Source organism: Solanum verrucosum, unplaced genomic scaffold, assembly GCF_900185275.1.
Source record: "Solanum verrucosum unplaced genomic scaffold, falcon-dt-bn FXZP01000125.1, whole genome shotgun sequence".
NCBI classification, from domain to species: domain Eukaryota; kingdom Viridiplantae; phylum Streptophyta; class Magnoliopsida; order Solanales; family Solanaceae; genus Solanum; species Solanum verrucosum.
This window is the reverse complement of record NW_026019923.1, coordinates 2,708,291-2,722,701: the sequence shown is the minus strand read 5'-3', so window position 1 is coordinate 2,722,701 and position 14,411 is coordinate 2,708,291. Positions and strand designations below refer to the sequence as shown.

Sequence of the window (14,411 nt, the reverse complement as noted above, 5' to 3'; positions counted from 1 at the left end):
AAAAATAAGCAATTTCTGCTGGGCCTTGATCCTTTTTTTAGGTTCATTAGGCTTCTTATTAGTCGATATATATAATGACCCGAAAGGTCATTTTTGGAAATCTTTGTAAAATTTTTATTTTACCCTTCTCGATAGTTACGGTATGGAAGAAAGATTGAGATATATAATGAAGTATTAAGTATATTATATTACATGAATACCATTCGAATTATGATATTGGGAAAACTGGATTTAACTCTAGATTTGGAATTTGAAAATATGAGAGTTGACATGTTAATTGACATCAAACTTAGGAACTTGATTATAAATTGAGTGAGTTTTTGGGTCTAGGCTAGACCTATAGTAATGTGGGTGTTGTCAGTTTCAAAATCTTACTGTGATTATTAATGTGAATAGATTGCTTTGAGTTGGATGTACAACGAAAAGGGAAGACTCAAGTCCCGGAGTGATTGTTCGATTATTTGAGGCAAGTGGATTTCTACACCCTTGTTAAGTGTATGAAATTCATGTTTTTCCTTGTAATATGTGTTTGGGGGTAATGAGACTTGGTGATGGGTGGAGTTGTCCACATTGATTAATTCTAATGATGAAAAAGGGGTAATAAAGGCAATGTGATAATTGTTTGTGTGTGATATGTTGAGAATTGATAATGGTTTGAAAGACTTGTTGAATCAATGTTGATGTTGTATCATGATTGTGTTGTGGTGAATTGTGCAATGTTATGAAAATGGTCATCTCTTAATTATTTGTGTGAACATGTCATTTGCATTGTTCTGAGACATGGTTGTGACAAGTGTTATGTGAATTGAGAAAGAATAAGAAATTAAAGAGGATGTACCATTTCGAGGGACGTATCGCGCTCCGCGATGGATGCATGGACAGATATGTCCCCCATGGGTTCCGGACTGAGAGACAGCGGGTGTGTATCATTAGGTCAGACATGTATCACTATACTTAACATTGCATTGCACATATTTATCATTAGTGAACCTGATATTGTGTTTTGCTGATCTTGTGAGTGCCTTTCTGTGAAACTTTGATTGATGAATATTGAACTTGTTCTTGAGAATATGTAATTGTTAGAATGTTGTTGTTGAGATATGTGCTTGTGAATTGTTAGGTTGGGCTGATCTTATACAAGTTGTAGTTGTGGATGTTCGGTTGGTGTGTAAGGAGTACCCGTATTGTATCCCCTTAGCTTGTGTTTAGAGGTTTACTTGCTGAGTACCGTGTGGTTTGGTACTCACCCCTTGTTTTTACAATTTTTGTAGGTTACGAGCCTGGATTTTGTGGTACTTGTCATTCTCATCTTTTTCGAGGCTTCTTGGAGATTTGTGAGGTAGCTGTTTATCATCTTAGTGGACCTTCTTAATCCTATTTATGATCTTGTTCTATTCTAGAGACAAGGTCATCTGAGACTGGTGTTTTTCTTTTGAATCAATTGTAATACTTTAGAGGCTTGTACACGTGACAACCAGATTTTGGGGGTATTTTTGAGTTGATTATAAAATTTCCGCATTTTGTTGTAATGGTTGAGTTTTAGGCTGACTTGTCTTGGTGGGATAAGACGAGTGTCATCACGTCCATTTTTGGGTCGTGACAAAATAGTATTGCATGTATCTGGAATGTATTGGAATCATGCTTGCGTCTCTCCCTATTTTTGTGTATTTGATACATGTATAGTGTAAGATACATAATATTTTAAAAATATTGATAATAATAATAATATATATGATAATGAAGTATGTCTAATTATGTAGTATTTTCTTCTTTACTTATATTTATTATTGTCGTAACCAATTGCGTAATTTTTTTTATTATTATAGTATAAATAGACATAGAGGCAGATGTATACAAGTATATCATAAATATATATATTATGAATTCATCATGGGCAAGCTAAGCTTAATAGTTAATACTTAATACTCGTGTTCCCCCATAATTCATAAATATGAATGAATATTATATTTTAGACAAATAATTGGCTATAAAGACGATGGGTTCATAACTACTATTTTTATAACAGAATACTTATCAACCAACTATAGAACAAGTGCTATGCCTAATTTAATGCAAAATAAATAAAAACACCAATAAAAAATGTTTCCATAATTAATAAAGGTATGCTGTTGGGTTGAGTGGTAGATGCATATGATCACATTGGGAAAAACAAAATGACTCCCTCTGTCCCTATTTACTTATCCACTGTTAAATTGACACACCTATTAAGAAAATAATTAATGACATAGTAAGTTTACCATTTTACCCCTATTAATTATGAAGTGGATGAAAAGTTCTACATTTTTCAAAGTAATTAGTCATTTAATTGAGGGTATAATAGGTAAAAAAAATTGTCCTTTCTTGATATGTCAAAATGGACAAGTAATTAGGGACAACTATAAAAGGAAAAGTAGACAAGTAATTAGGGACAGAGGGAGTAATATTTTAGAAAATGATTATAATTCATAATAATGATAAATTAAAAATTAAGTGATAAATTATTTTTTGGTTACTAAATATAGACAAATAAAAAGTAGACATCTTTTTTTAGTATACAGAATAAGTAAAAGAAAATAAGGTTAGCGGAAAGAAAAATAAGAGAAAGGATGACAAGATGGAGAATTGAATCCTCACGAATAAAACGAAAGTTCAAGCAACCAATCGACTCAACGATTTTTATTTATTGTAAAAAAAAAATTAAGAGGAAAAATATTTTATTTTGAAAAGAAGCATATTTGGTAATTTCCAAAAATCGAAAGTCGCGGGATATGATCCAAAATGATCCCTTACATTTCTAAAAAAGTGAAGTCTAAGGACAGTAATAAAATCTGTTGTTTTGGTTGTGTATATGTCATAATTTATAATCAAAGCTATAACAACTACCACAAGATGATATCAGTAATATTGTTGACCATATCTTTTATTTTGTCTGACATTTGTTTAATTTACCTTTTAGGTGAAGTGTGATTATTAATTAAAGCTATGACGATCTCGTTCAGTGTTTTAAAAGACTATGTTGGAATTTGTTTTAGGCTCGTTCTGAGGTGGGGCTCTAGTAAAATGCTGAGACTCAAGTGTGGGGTTTAGTTCTATCAGACTTACGTCCTAAGCGTCCACTTGTATGCCTTAAGCATGTCCAATGCCTAATGGCTAACGCTTGGGGCTTGCTAACAGATCTTACACAAATTTATGTGTTAATATCTTGTAAAAATTACAGAAATCCCACATTTTAGTTTACTTATTACCATTATCCCTTATAAGTTTTACAAATTTTCAAAATCCCTCATTTTTGCGCATTAGATTAGTGTATCTCGCGCATCAAATTAATGTATCAGCGCTTATATTATTGTATCTCGCGCATCAAATTAGTGTATCATGTATAAAATGTACATCAGATTAGTGTATCATGTATAAAATGTAATGTATCTCGCGCATCAGATTAATGTATCAGCGCTTATATTATTGTATCCGTTTGAGGGATTTCTGTAGTTATAAACTTTTAAGGGATAAATTGTAATTTTGCCTTAAAAGTATGTGATTTCTGTAATTTGCCCTAATTTCTTTAGTTAATATTGTTGACCCTCATAAATCTTGAATAAATGAATGATATTTATATTTTGGGTAAAAAGACAAATATACCCCCGAACTATCGTAAATGGTATGCAAATACCCTCCGTCATACTTTTGGGACATAGGTGCTCATACCGTCCAAAAACTAGAGCATATATGCCATTCATTCTAACGGAAGACAAAATAGGGACACGTGACACAATCTTATCTATCGATCCGATATTTAATAAATGTTGGATTGATGTATAAGATTATGACATGTATATGTCTGTTAGGATAAAGGGTATATATGCTTAGTTTTTGGATGGCGGGGGCACCAATGTCCCAAGAGTATGACAGAGGATATCTACATATAATTTACGATAGTTCGGGGGTATATTTGTCCCTTTTCCCTTATAATTTTTTAATGTGTAGAGATAAGAAGATTGAGAGTAACTCAAATAACCAATTATAGTATCTCATCTTTTTACTATTTGGTAACACTGTGAAGGTGATTATATATTACGTAACATTTCTTTTAAAAATCCATACCTAAATTTTTACCTTTTTTTTAACTTATCATTGGTCTTCATATGATTTGTCATTCAAAATTATCATATTTTATTTTCATATTCCAGATCAACCATCAAATGACACAACCTAGAGAGCAATTAAAGAGTTCTGCTTCTGTAGCTTACATGACTAGAACAACTTTCACTCCCAATCTTCAATATCACCTCTCAATTAAATGCTTGGCATTAGGACACTTGTGGTGTTGGTCTTATTATCAACTATTGGTACAATATCAACTGATGAAAAAGCTTCTTTATTTGTATTAATCAATCTTGGAAATGAAAACTGAAAGATTAACAAATGTAAGATTATGAAATCCATTAGTAATATTTTTTTAAGGCTTGTTTTAAATTGCAAGTCTCAATCAAACGATTAAAACGGAAAAGTAGCTTTGAAAACTACACATATATCTTGCCATTTGGACATGGAAAGTAGCGATCGGGAGATCAATTCATTTAGTCGATTAAAAAGGGATGATAAATTTACTTTCTTTGAATTGTTTGAGTAACTTAGAAATGACCAAAAGTTGCAGCAATACAATTGAACAACATGCTTTAATAAAAAATTAAAAAAATCCCCATTTATGAATAGAAAAACCTAGCTCAAAATTATGAAAAATTGAGAAGATAAATAAATCAGAGCAGAAACATACCAAGAATCACAAATACATTGTTGATGTTTCAGTAGATCCAGGTGGATTTGTTCTTCAAAGAGTGTGAATTAAAATGAAATACCCGAATTGCCCTTTTTAGCAGTGAGCGTTCTGTTAGTTTTTTTGGATCTGTTAGTTGAAGGATCAAAATCATTCACTTGATATAATTGAAGGTTAATAGTGTTAAGTTAGATAACACAAGGACAAAAATAAGAATATAGCCTTAATACAGGGACTAAAAGTGCAGTTTTTCCTTTATTGATTATTTTCTTTTTAGGGGGAGGGTAAATTGTATAGTATGATAAAAAAAATATTTTAGAAATAATGATTCTTTTATTATTAGAAAAGTTAGATTATTTACACTTGTATAATCATGTTAAAAGTTTTATTTTCTATGAGTTTCCTTAATCATGTTTGTAACTATTTCAAATTATTGATGTATTTTCATAATTTTATGTTATTATATTATTATACTATATTGTAAATTAAAATTTTAAAGATACATTACGCCCACATCTTGAGGCTTACGCCTCACCCTATACTAAATAAAATACTCCGCCCTTTAAAACACTGATCTCATCTAAAAAATTCATCATTAAGAAAGGAAACTTTCAATGGAGGTTAAGTCATAAATTTACTAACGTCTGGCTTTGTTAATATATTTTTTTGACAAATTACATTGGAGATTTTTATTATTGTAAAAAATAGTGTTTAAACTGTCAAATAAGGATCTGATTCTCTTTTATGACATTCACATGGGACAAGAAATTCTTCTCACATCGGGAATAATTAGGAGTATTAAATGGGCGGGTGGGTTAGGTTGAAATAGAAATTGGGTTGGGTTCTGACCCACTCAAATTACTTTGGCCTCAAATGGATTGGGCTTCAATGGGCTTAAAATGGGTTGGATTTTGATCCGTCCAATTTGACCCGCTCAATCTAAATAATTTTAATTTATTGTTATTTAAGTTTTATAACTACAATTTGAATTTCAACAAAAGAAATTTTTTTTAAAAAAGTTACAAATGGAACATCCATTAAATCAATGTAAATAAAGAGTCTTAAAATGGATTGAAATTGGAGATTAAATTGGACTCGATTGAAGATTCTCTTTGAACCCAAGTCAAATTATCTTGACTCCAACATTTAAAATTTTGAGCGAATTGAATGGATTAGGGCTCATTTTTAATACCTCTATGTTTATCACATGAGTACAATCAAATAATATCCATTATTACAATATTAAGAATTAATTTATCCTATTCCCTTCTAGTACATATTTTTGTACACCAAGAATATGAATCTTTTCAATATAATTTCTCCTATTAATTTTTGTCACATCAATTTCAAAGCTTCTTTTTTCTTCTTCAGACATATCTCCCATTAGCTTTCTTGTGTTGTCATTGTCAAACCTAGCCAAAAAAAAAGAAAGAGTTATTTATTGGCTAGCCGGATTTAAACATGAACATTGGACATCAGGCGAGAAATTAAATATTTTTTTTTAATAATTACACATCTAATTATATATTATCTCTATTTCACTAATTTATGCGACATATTTGACTGAATTTGAAGAATATCGTTTGCTCCTAATAAAGAATCAAAGGACAAATTGATCAATTACATGTATTAAAGTTTTTAACTTGTTTATGAATGTAAAAAATGTATCATTTTTCTCAGAAAAAATAAAAAATGAAAATATCACACATACCAGCCTTTGTAGAACAAGTAGGGTTCATAAAGTTTGCTGAAATTCTTCAAATATTCCACCTTCTTTTCAATTAAACGTATTTGAATCTTTGTAAGCTCTTTTTCATCTCGTACTTCATGCTGCTTGGATAATACCTCCCAAATATAATTTTCAACATCTAATATTTTGTCAAAATATCTCATTTGTTTAACGTCAAATTTATCTCCTTTTTTATTAACAAAAGGAAATAATTTGAAATAATTATAGGAATAGTCAAAAATTTGTGAAAATGAGACAGGATTTATAGATGATGATGCCACATGATAAACATTTAGTTGTGAATTTTGCAAATTTCCATGTTTTGCCATAGCAGCCATTGTTGCATTTACAACCATATCAACTGGAACCTAAATAAAGTAAAATATATATTAAATCGAGATGATCACACACTTTAATAATAAAACATAAAATTATTGAAAATGTACACTTACCAAATCAACAAGACAATTTGGATCACCTAAAAGGCATGGAAGGTCACCCTTTCGATAGAAAAAGATTAAAGGGTCGATTGTCCTAATTAAGAAAGAGATAATTAAAAAAAATAAAATTCAGAAACATTAATATTCTTGGAAATTATAAATAGGCATAACACATCGATAATTTCTTAAATCTGTAAGTAAATTTTATTTAGACACTTGAACTGTACTTGTTACGATCGAGCACCTTGAACACATGATAAAATGTTCCAAGTATACATTTCTGACTCAAACTTTTGAAAAAGTTTTTATGCGTGTTGTCAACTTAAAATATGTCACATTCTTTTATTATACTCATTATCTTCAATAAATCATAAAATCTCAAGCATGCTCCAATTAATTGTGTATAATATAACTAACTTATCTAGGTAATAGATGTTTGAGAACATGCGTATAATCTTTTTTTCAAAATGTGTCCGAAGTGTCTGAACAATTTATCTTGTGTTTACCTAAATAAAATTCACTACTCATAAATTTAAGAAGCTATCAATATATTCAACCATATAAATATTTGAATAAATAATATGTCACCTGAATCCTTGCATCCATCCTGGAAATGGCTCTTTATAGCTACTTGTTATTATTGAGGGACGAATAATAAGTATTGGAATTTCATGTCTCATATTATTTATCATCATTTCACCAATTGCCTTTGTGAATGTATATGTATCTTGCCATCCATATAATTTTGCCCTATTTAATCAACAAACAATTAATTATGTTTTTTTTAAAAAAAAAAAAGAATTCTTATATTATATCAATATAATTATATAAAAAAGAGTAAATACCTCTCAACTCCTAAATTCTTCATTATTTGCTCCAAGTCAATATTGTTTATAATATTGTTCTTCAATTTTGAAACTAAGTCAAATTCATTGTCAACATGCAATGATGGAAAATTAGTAAAGGGAGAAATTGAAGTGATTTTTTCCTTTGTTATGCTTTCTCCCATTATAAAAGGCTTCTCCAATATTAATCCTTCTCTTTCTCCATTAGCATATGCTTCAAAGTAATATAAATAAGATATATCATTATTATTGTAATTTAAATTCATATATAAAATCTAGAAAGAGTAGAGCTTATATACAGTGACTATTCTCATAGATATTTTGATTGAATCAGTGAGAAGAAGAAAATAAAATGTTTTCATATGAAAAAAATTAGAAAACTTCTCAATATTTTAGCGAGAATCTATTTTTCACCATACGCACGTACCGGTAGAATAATGCATAAGAAGTTTAAGGTTCTTGCATTTCTTGGCAAACATCATGAGTTGATATGGACCATTTACGTTAGTATCAAGAGCTAAATCATACCTAGAAACATATATAAAACCAAAATTAAAATTAAAAAAAAAATTGTTAATTAAATTGTGTATATATACTATAGTTGATAATTATTTATTTTTATTAAAGAGAGAGAATTAACCTCTCATCAAATGTAGTGATGGCTGCAGAGTCAACAATCAAATCAATTTCTTGAGCAATTTTGTCACTAGTAATAATATCCATACCAAGATTTGGCTCATATATATTTCCAACTATAGGGATCAATTTATTTTCTATGAATGACTTGTAGGATTCACCATGCATTTCTTCTAGGCATTTGAATAATTCTGACTCCATAATCTGAATTTTAAACAAAATCAACGTGTAAATAGTCTATTCACATTGTTCGCCAATTAGTGACAAAGCTAAAATTTTCACTAAAGAAGACACGATGATTCATTATATAACATATATACTAAAGAAAAATTACTTATCTACATGGTGTAATATTTCAGTGGACATAAACACTCCCTTGGAAAAGGGCCGTGGCTCGGCCACTTAGAGCTAGCTATATCCGTCATAGGATGGTCAGTTAAACATTTTTGTGAAAAAATTATGTTGCGTATATAAGTGAAATTAGATGTACTTTCCTTTTGTACATATATTAAATTTTGAATAAATTGATGGGACTCAAATATTTAAAAGATACTTAATTTTAAACATACTTCAATTTTTACTCTGTGAAATGCAGCTTCCTTATCCTTTGCCCTGATGAGCAAATAGATCTTGTTTACCTTTGGTGTTGTTCTCAACATTTTTTCAATCAAAGCTGAAAAAAATATATAGTACACAATTAGGTCACTAATAAGGTATTAATTACATGTAGATCTCTTGATAAACATTAATCGAAAATTTTCTAAAAATAATAACTAATATGAATAGGTTAAGATTCACATGTAACAAACTATCTTTACACTGTGAGTGTATAAAACTTAAATCCATGCTCTTAAGCAATAGCATAGCTAGGGAGACGCAAGGGGCTTAATTCAAATTTCCTTCATCGCAAAATTACACCATATATGTCATAGATTTTGACTTTCCTTTACACTTCTTCATATGCATGTTATTATTTCCTTATATTTTGAATTTCGTTAATAAAAATCAGGACATACCTTTTGCAAGAAACCCTGTACCACCAGTTACAAGAATATTCTTCCCTTCAAAAAAGTCAACAATTCCTATTCCATTGCTGCCTTTTTGAGCTATAATTATTTCTTTTTCATCCTCCATAGTTATGGCTGCAACGTTAGTGATTGCTTTGAGTTGACAATATTGTTGATGGTGTCCAATTTTTTCAGACTTCATGTAACATAATTTTTTTCTTGATCTTTTTTGGTTCTCAAATGATGAAAAATTGTTACTATATTTAAACATAGTAGAAACATGATTTTGAGAAAATAAATTATAAGTATGTTTCCTTGTATTAATGGGAAAAATATTTTTTAAGAGAAGCATATTGGAAAAAAAAAAAAATTAAAGAGAAGTTTTGGGATATATAGAAGCTAAAATATATTCTCTATTTATAGAGCTAGTTAGGGAGTATAAAGACAGCAATAAGATCTGATATTTGGTGTACCATGTGATGATTATCCGTACTATTATTGGACCATATATTTTAATTTTTCTAAAAATTAATTTTTGGAGGTCGAATTCGATTTCGTGAAGTCCTAAGGATTCTTTAATGTCTTGGCTATAATAAAATAACAGCCAATTAAGCCTAGACACATTCCACCCCACCCATTTCTGGATGACCCTAGACTGTGTCAAACTCAGATTCCGTTTGAAGCTGACTTAACCTAAAAAATTTAAGTCACTATTCGAAAAGTATTCTGACCCAATTTAAGTCACTAGACCGGGACGAATCGTTACACTAACTTGCTATATAAATAGGCTAAAATTTACATGTGGTGTAATGAAATATATTTACGTTATAAATGTATATAACTTAAATTCATATTCAAAAGCATTATTGGAGCTAAGAGGAAAAACGGAAACACAAGAAGATTTTTCTTAATCTCTTTTTTCGAAAAATTATATTATATATAAAACGTTTGAATTATTTTTACCTGCTTTGAGTAAAGAGTGTTGAAAGTGTCTAACCTTTTCGGGCTAATATGTAAAGGGATTTTTTTTTTTTTGATCTTTTATGGTTCTCAAATAAAGTATATTATAGGGTCAAAATTGAATATTAAAAACTAATGGACTGCGTCGATCCAAAAAATCAATAGAAATCGATTTGGTCCATGAAATTTTTTTTCCTTTTTTTAATTAAGAGGACAGACATTTTTGAAGAGAAGTATATTTGCCAATTGGCAAAAAAGGAGAGTTTTAAGGATATGATCTAAAATGATCTTTTCCATTTATAAATATGATGTTTGATGGTGTACTTGTCTTTTACAATAAAAACTATAACAACTACCAGATTATGAGTATCGATAATATTGTTGAACAAATCTTTTAATTTGTTTGAGATCTGTTTGATTTAAATTTATTTTTTTAGACGGTTGAAGTTTGTAATGATCTTGTTTAAAAAATTAAACGGTTAAGGAAAATATATTTTGTTATACTTAATAATGTCTTTAACACGTCTTTTCAGGTCTGATTTTTTTGTGGATCAAGAGAATAGCTAATGGTGAGACTCGACTACCTAGAAAAAGAAATTAGTTACTCCCTCTGTCCACAATTGTTTGTCAGGGTAAGGTCATGCACATCCCTCAAGGAAAATTTAATACAAGGTGTAATTTGACTAATATAACCTTACTATATCAAGAATACCAAAAGTCTACATAACTTTTCAATTGAACTACACAATCATTAAGGGCAGAATTGGAAAAAAGTGACTAATTATTTCTTGATTGTTTAAATTGACAATTAATCCTGGACATCTATTTTTAGTATACCTGCCAATCAATTGTGGATCAAGGGAGTATGAACTTTGTTGCTATTTTATTGTTAAACAGCTAGTAGCTAATTGAATTTTTAGAAAATTCATCACAATATTAAATGGGATTAGTGAGGAATTTTGTCGTTTGGTTACAAAATTCATTTGCTGCTAATTTATATTTCTTTTGGTAATAAACTCAGGACGTCCGTGTGAAAGAGTCTTATACCGGGCAATTAAGAGATTAGTATTCTTTTGAGCAAGCTTTTAGAATGAAGGTATGTTGAATGTCATAATATCAAAGTCAGTCTCATCCAAGATTCTCATAATATCAAATTTTGAATAGTTAATTTGCGTTTTTTCCATTTATTTTTATTTGTTCATTATGTTAAAAATATATCTCACTTTAATTACTTGTTACTTTTAATATTTCAAAAAAAAGTATATTATATATTTTAATAATCTGAATTTATAACTCCGCCCCATCTCTCCATGTAACCAAGGAGAAGAAAAAACAAGAAACATTAAAAGCACTGCAACTCCAAACTGTTACTTGCCCATAAATCATAATTATCTCTACTCCTGATACAAATATCAATATCCTAGTATTCATTAATGATCTCAACCATAAAGTTCAATTATTTCTATTAATGTTTTTTCAATTGAGCTCATCATATCGGACTTGCATGTTCTCGTAGCAGAGAATTTTTTTTCCTTCTTATTGCTGGAACATTGTGTATGCTGTTCATAGAGATTTTTATTTTTTTTTAAATGAAAAAAAAGTATTTATTTTGTATCTGAATCAACATTTATATTCATACTAGACACAAGGAGCTTGTGCAAGTACGGGCCGATAGACGCTACTCTCTTTAGTCTATAAATTAAGTGAATTTGTATGGTAATGCATATCTATTTTTAAAAAAGTTTAGGATATAAATTGAACATCATTTTTCAGTTTTACGCTTTTAGTTATTGTCATACTATTCTTGAAAATATAAATAATTCAAAGTAAAATTATAAATATGAGCAATTAATTAACTATCTTGAACTTATTACCTAAAAAATGTAAATGAAGGGCAAAAAATGGGGAAAAAATTCAAACATTTATTTTGAACTTTGAACAATTCATTTATTTTGAACTAAGTTAAAAAAAACCTCAAAATCCATTTAATATAGAATTTATGTGGCACAGATGAAATGAGGAGAGTAAACTAAAACTTTTATATAATTTCTTTTTAAGAGTGTTAAAAAGGTAATAAAGTTTGTTCTATTTACTCCCTCTGTCCACTTTTATTTGTCATGTTGTGCTTTTCGAAAGTCAATTTTGACTAATTTTTAAAGTTAAATTAGATTACGTTAATTCGATGTTTTTTAAAAAAAAAATTAGATATTCAAAAACTATACGAAAAGTACTATAAGTTGCAATTTTTTGCATATCAATATGATGAAAATATACATCGTAACATGTTGGTCAAAGTTCTTATTGTTTGACTCTAAAAAAGGAAATCATGACAATTAATTGTGGACGGAGGGAGTAATATTTTGCATGGAATAATTTATTTATATAAGCAATAAAAAGAAGATAGGAACAAAATAGAGAGTAAAAAAGTAGGACACACTCATGTTAAGCTATACAAAAATAACAAATAGATGGTAAGAAGACAAAAATACCCTCAAAAATAATTTAAGAGACATCAAGCATACATGTCGATACTAAGGAGCTTACCCACTCTTCTAATACGTATAGATATAGATATAGATATAGATATAGATATAGATGTATATACGAATTGATTATATCTAGCATAGATGATCTTATACCTAAATGGGCCAAAAACCCTAAAAACATATGAATTCTGATGGGCTAAAAGCCCATTGGATTTGGGTGATAACAATATTGGGCCATGATCAAAGTAAACCATGGATCACTTAGAAATTTTCATCGGTGGTCTCTTTTTGGAACAACTATTTAGTAAATAATTCTCTTTTTATTTTATTTTTGTAATTATGGACTTCTTAGATCACAGTCTCAATTATTTTTTGTCAAATTAAAATATTTTGAATCTTTTTTTAATCATGGACTAAAATTCTATAAGTTATTATAAAATATTAGACAATAGTCTAATGTTTTATATATAAGATTACGAATATATATTAGACAATAGTCTAACATTCCCCTGAAAAATAAATTTCTAAGAGCTATATTATACAACTTTTAAAAATAAGAATAAATTCTAGTTACAAACTGTATGATTATAAAATTACTTAATGAGTCTAAATAGAAATAAATATCTTTAAAGCTATAACATCTTAATATCATTGAGACGCTATCCATTCAAGTGTTTTTTTTAAAAAATAAAATGATTTACTGCAGGACGTTATCATCACTGATCACCATTATCAACTATCAATATCTGTCAGTCGTCATCGCTACTAGCCATCACATATTTACAATGGCCATTATCAATTATATTATCATAACAACCATCATTCATTATCGACAATTATCATTATTATTAATCATCAATATAATCTACCATAATTATTAGTTGCCGCTATCAAAACGACCCCTTAGTGTATTGAAAAGGTACGTATATACAAAAGAACAAGCGTGGAGTCAATATATTCAATCAATTTCAAAAGTTGTACTAATAATTATTCTACGTGCACAACTGGGAAAAAAACACTTCTTTTTATGAACTGTTTTTTTCTTTTAATGTTTTTTAGGGTTTTCAATATTCAATTTTTGTCCACATAAAAATATATCATGTACTTTGATAAATTGTCTACAAACAATTATAATACATTTAGTATAGAATCATAAGTGGGGTTTGAATATACACCTTATCCCTACTTCTATCGTATATAAATGTTATTTTCAATAAATCTCGGGACATAAAAAAGTGTCCAACCACATGAGTAAAAATTAATAAATTCTTAGCATCTTGAATGTCGTCTAGTGTATTTATATACGATTGGTCTTTTTTATAACAGTCATTTATTATAGTAACACTACTATAAAATCCTAATTTTATTTGATTTTGGCTTGATATTATATGTTTTGTAACATCATCTTACTATAACATCCAAAAAATATTCAAGCAAATGTGTCATCATACAAAAGTTTGATTATAGTATTAACAAAATTTGTCTGGACACAAAAGTGTACGTATCTTGTATATACATAGTACTTCCTCTGTTC

At 28.9% G+C, this 14,411-nt stretch overlaps 1 protein-coding gene across 1 annotated transcript; it reads right to left on the bottom strand.

Annotated features, from left to right (window-relative positions):
- Positions 1-6,023: 6,023 nt before the first annotated feature.
- On the bottom strand, positions 6,024-9,785 carry LOC125826868 (fatty acyl-CoA reductase 2, chloroplastic-like). Its single transcript, XM_049506213.1, has 9 exons — positions 9,441-9,785; positions 8,994-9,097; positions 8,429-8,628; positions 8,216-8,316; positions 7,789-8,002; positions 7,532-7,693; positions 6,956-7,037; positions 6,486-6,871; positions 6,024-6,186 (listed from the first exon to the last, which is right to left on the bottom strand). Exons 1-9 carry the CDS (start codon positions 9,781-9,783, stop codon positions 6,024-6,026), a joined length of 1,755 nt encoding a protein of 584 aa, XP_049362170.1. The 5' UTR covers positions 9,784-9,785.
- Between the last annotated feature and the right edge of the window lie 4,626 nt (positions 9,786-14,411).

What these genes read in the sequence shown, in the direction of transcription:
- LOC125826868 (XM_049506213.1), bottom strand. Translation starts at nt 9,783, where the DNA reads ATGCTTCTCTTAAAAAATATTTTTCCCATTAATACAAGGAAACATACT. An exon ending in ATCACTACATTTGATGAGAG is followed by an intron (nt 8,317 to 8,428) that starts GTTAATTCTCTC and finishes ATATGTTTCTAG; the next exon opens with GTATGATTTAGCTCTTGATA. An exon ending in TCTTATGCATTATTCTACCG is followed by an intron (nt 8,003 to 8,215) that starts GTACGTGCGTAT and finishes ATTACTTTGAAG; the next exon opens with CATATGCTAATGGAGAAAGA.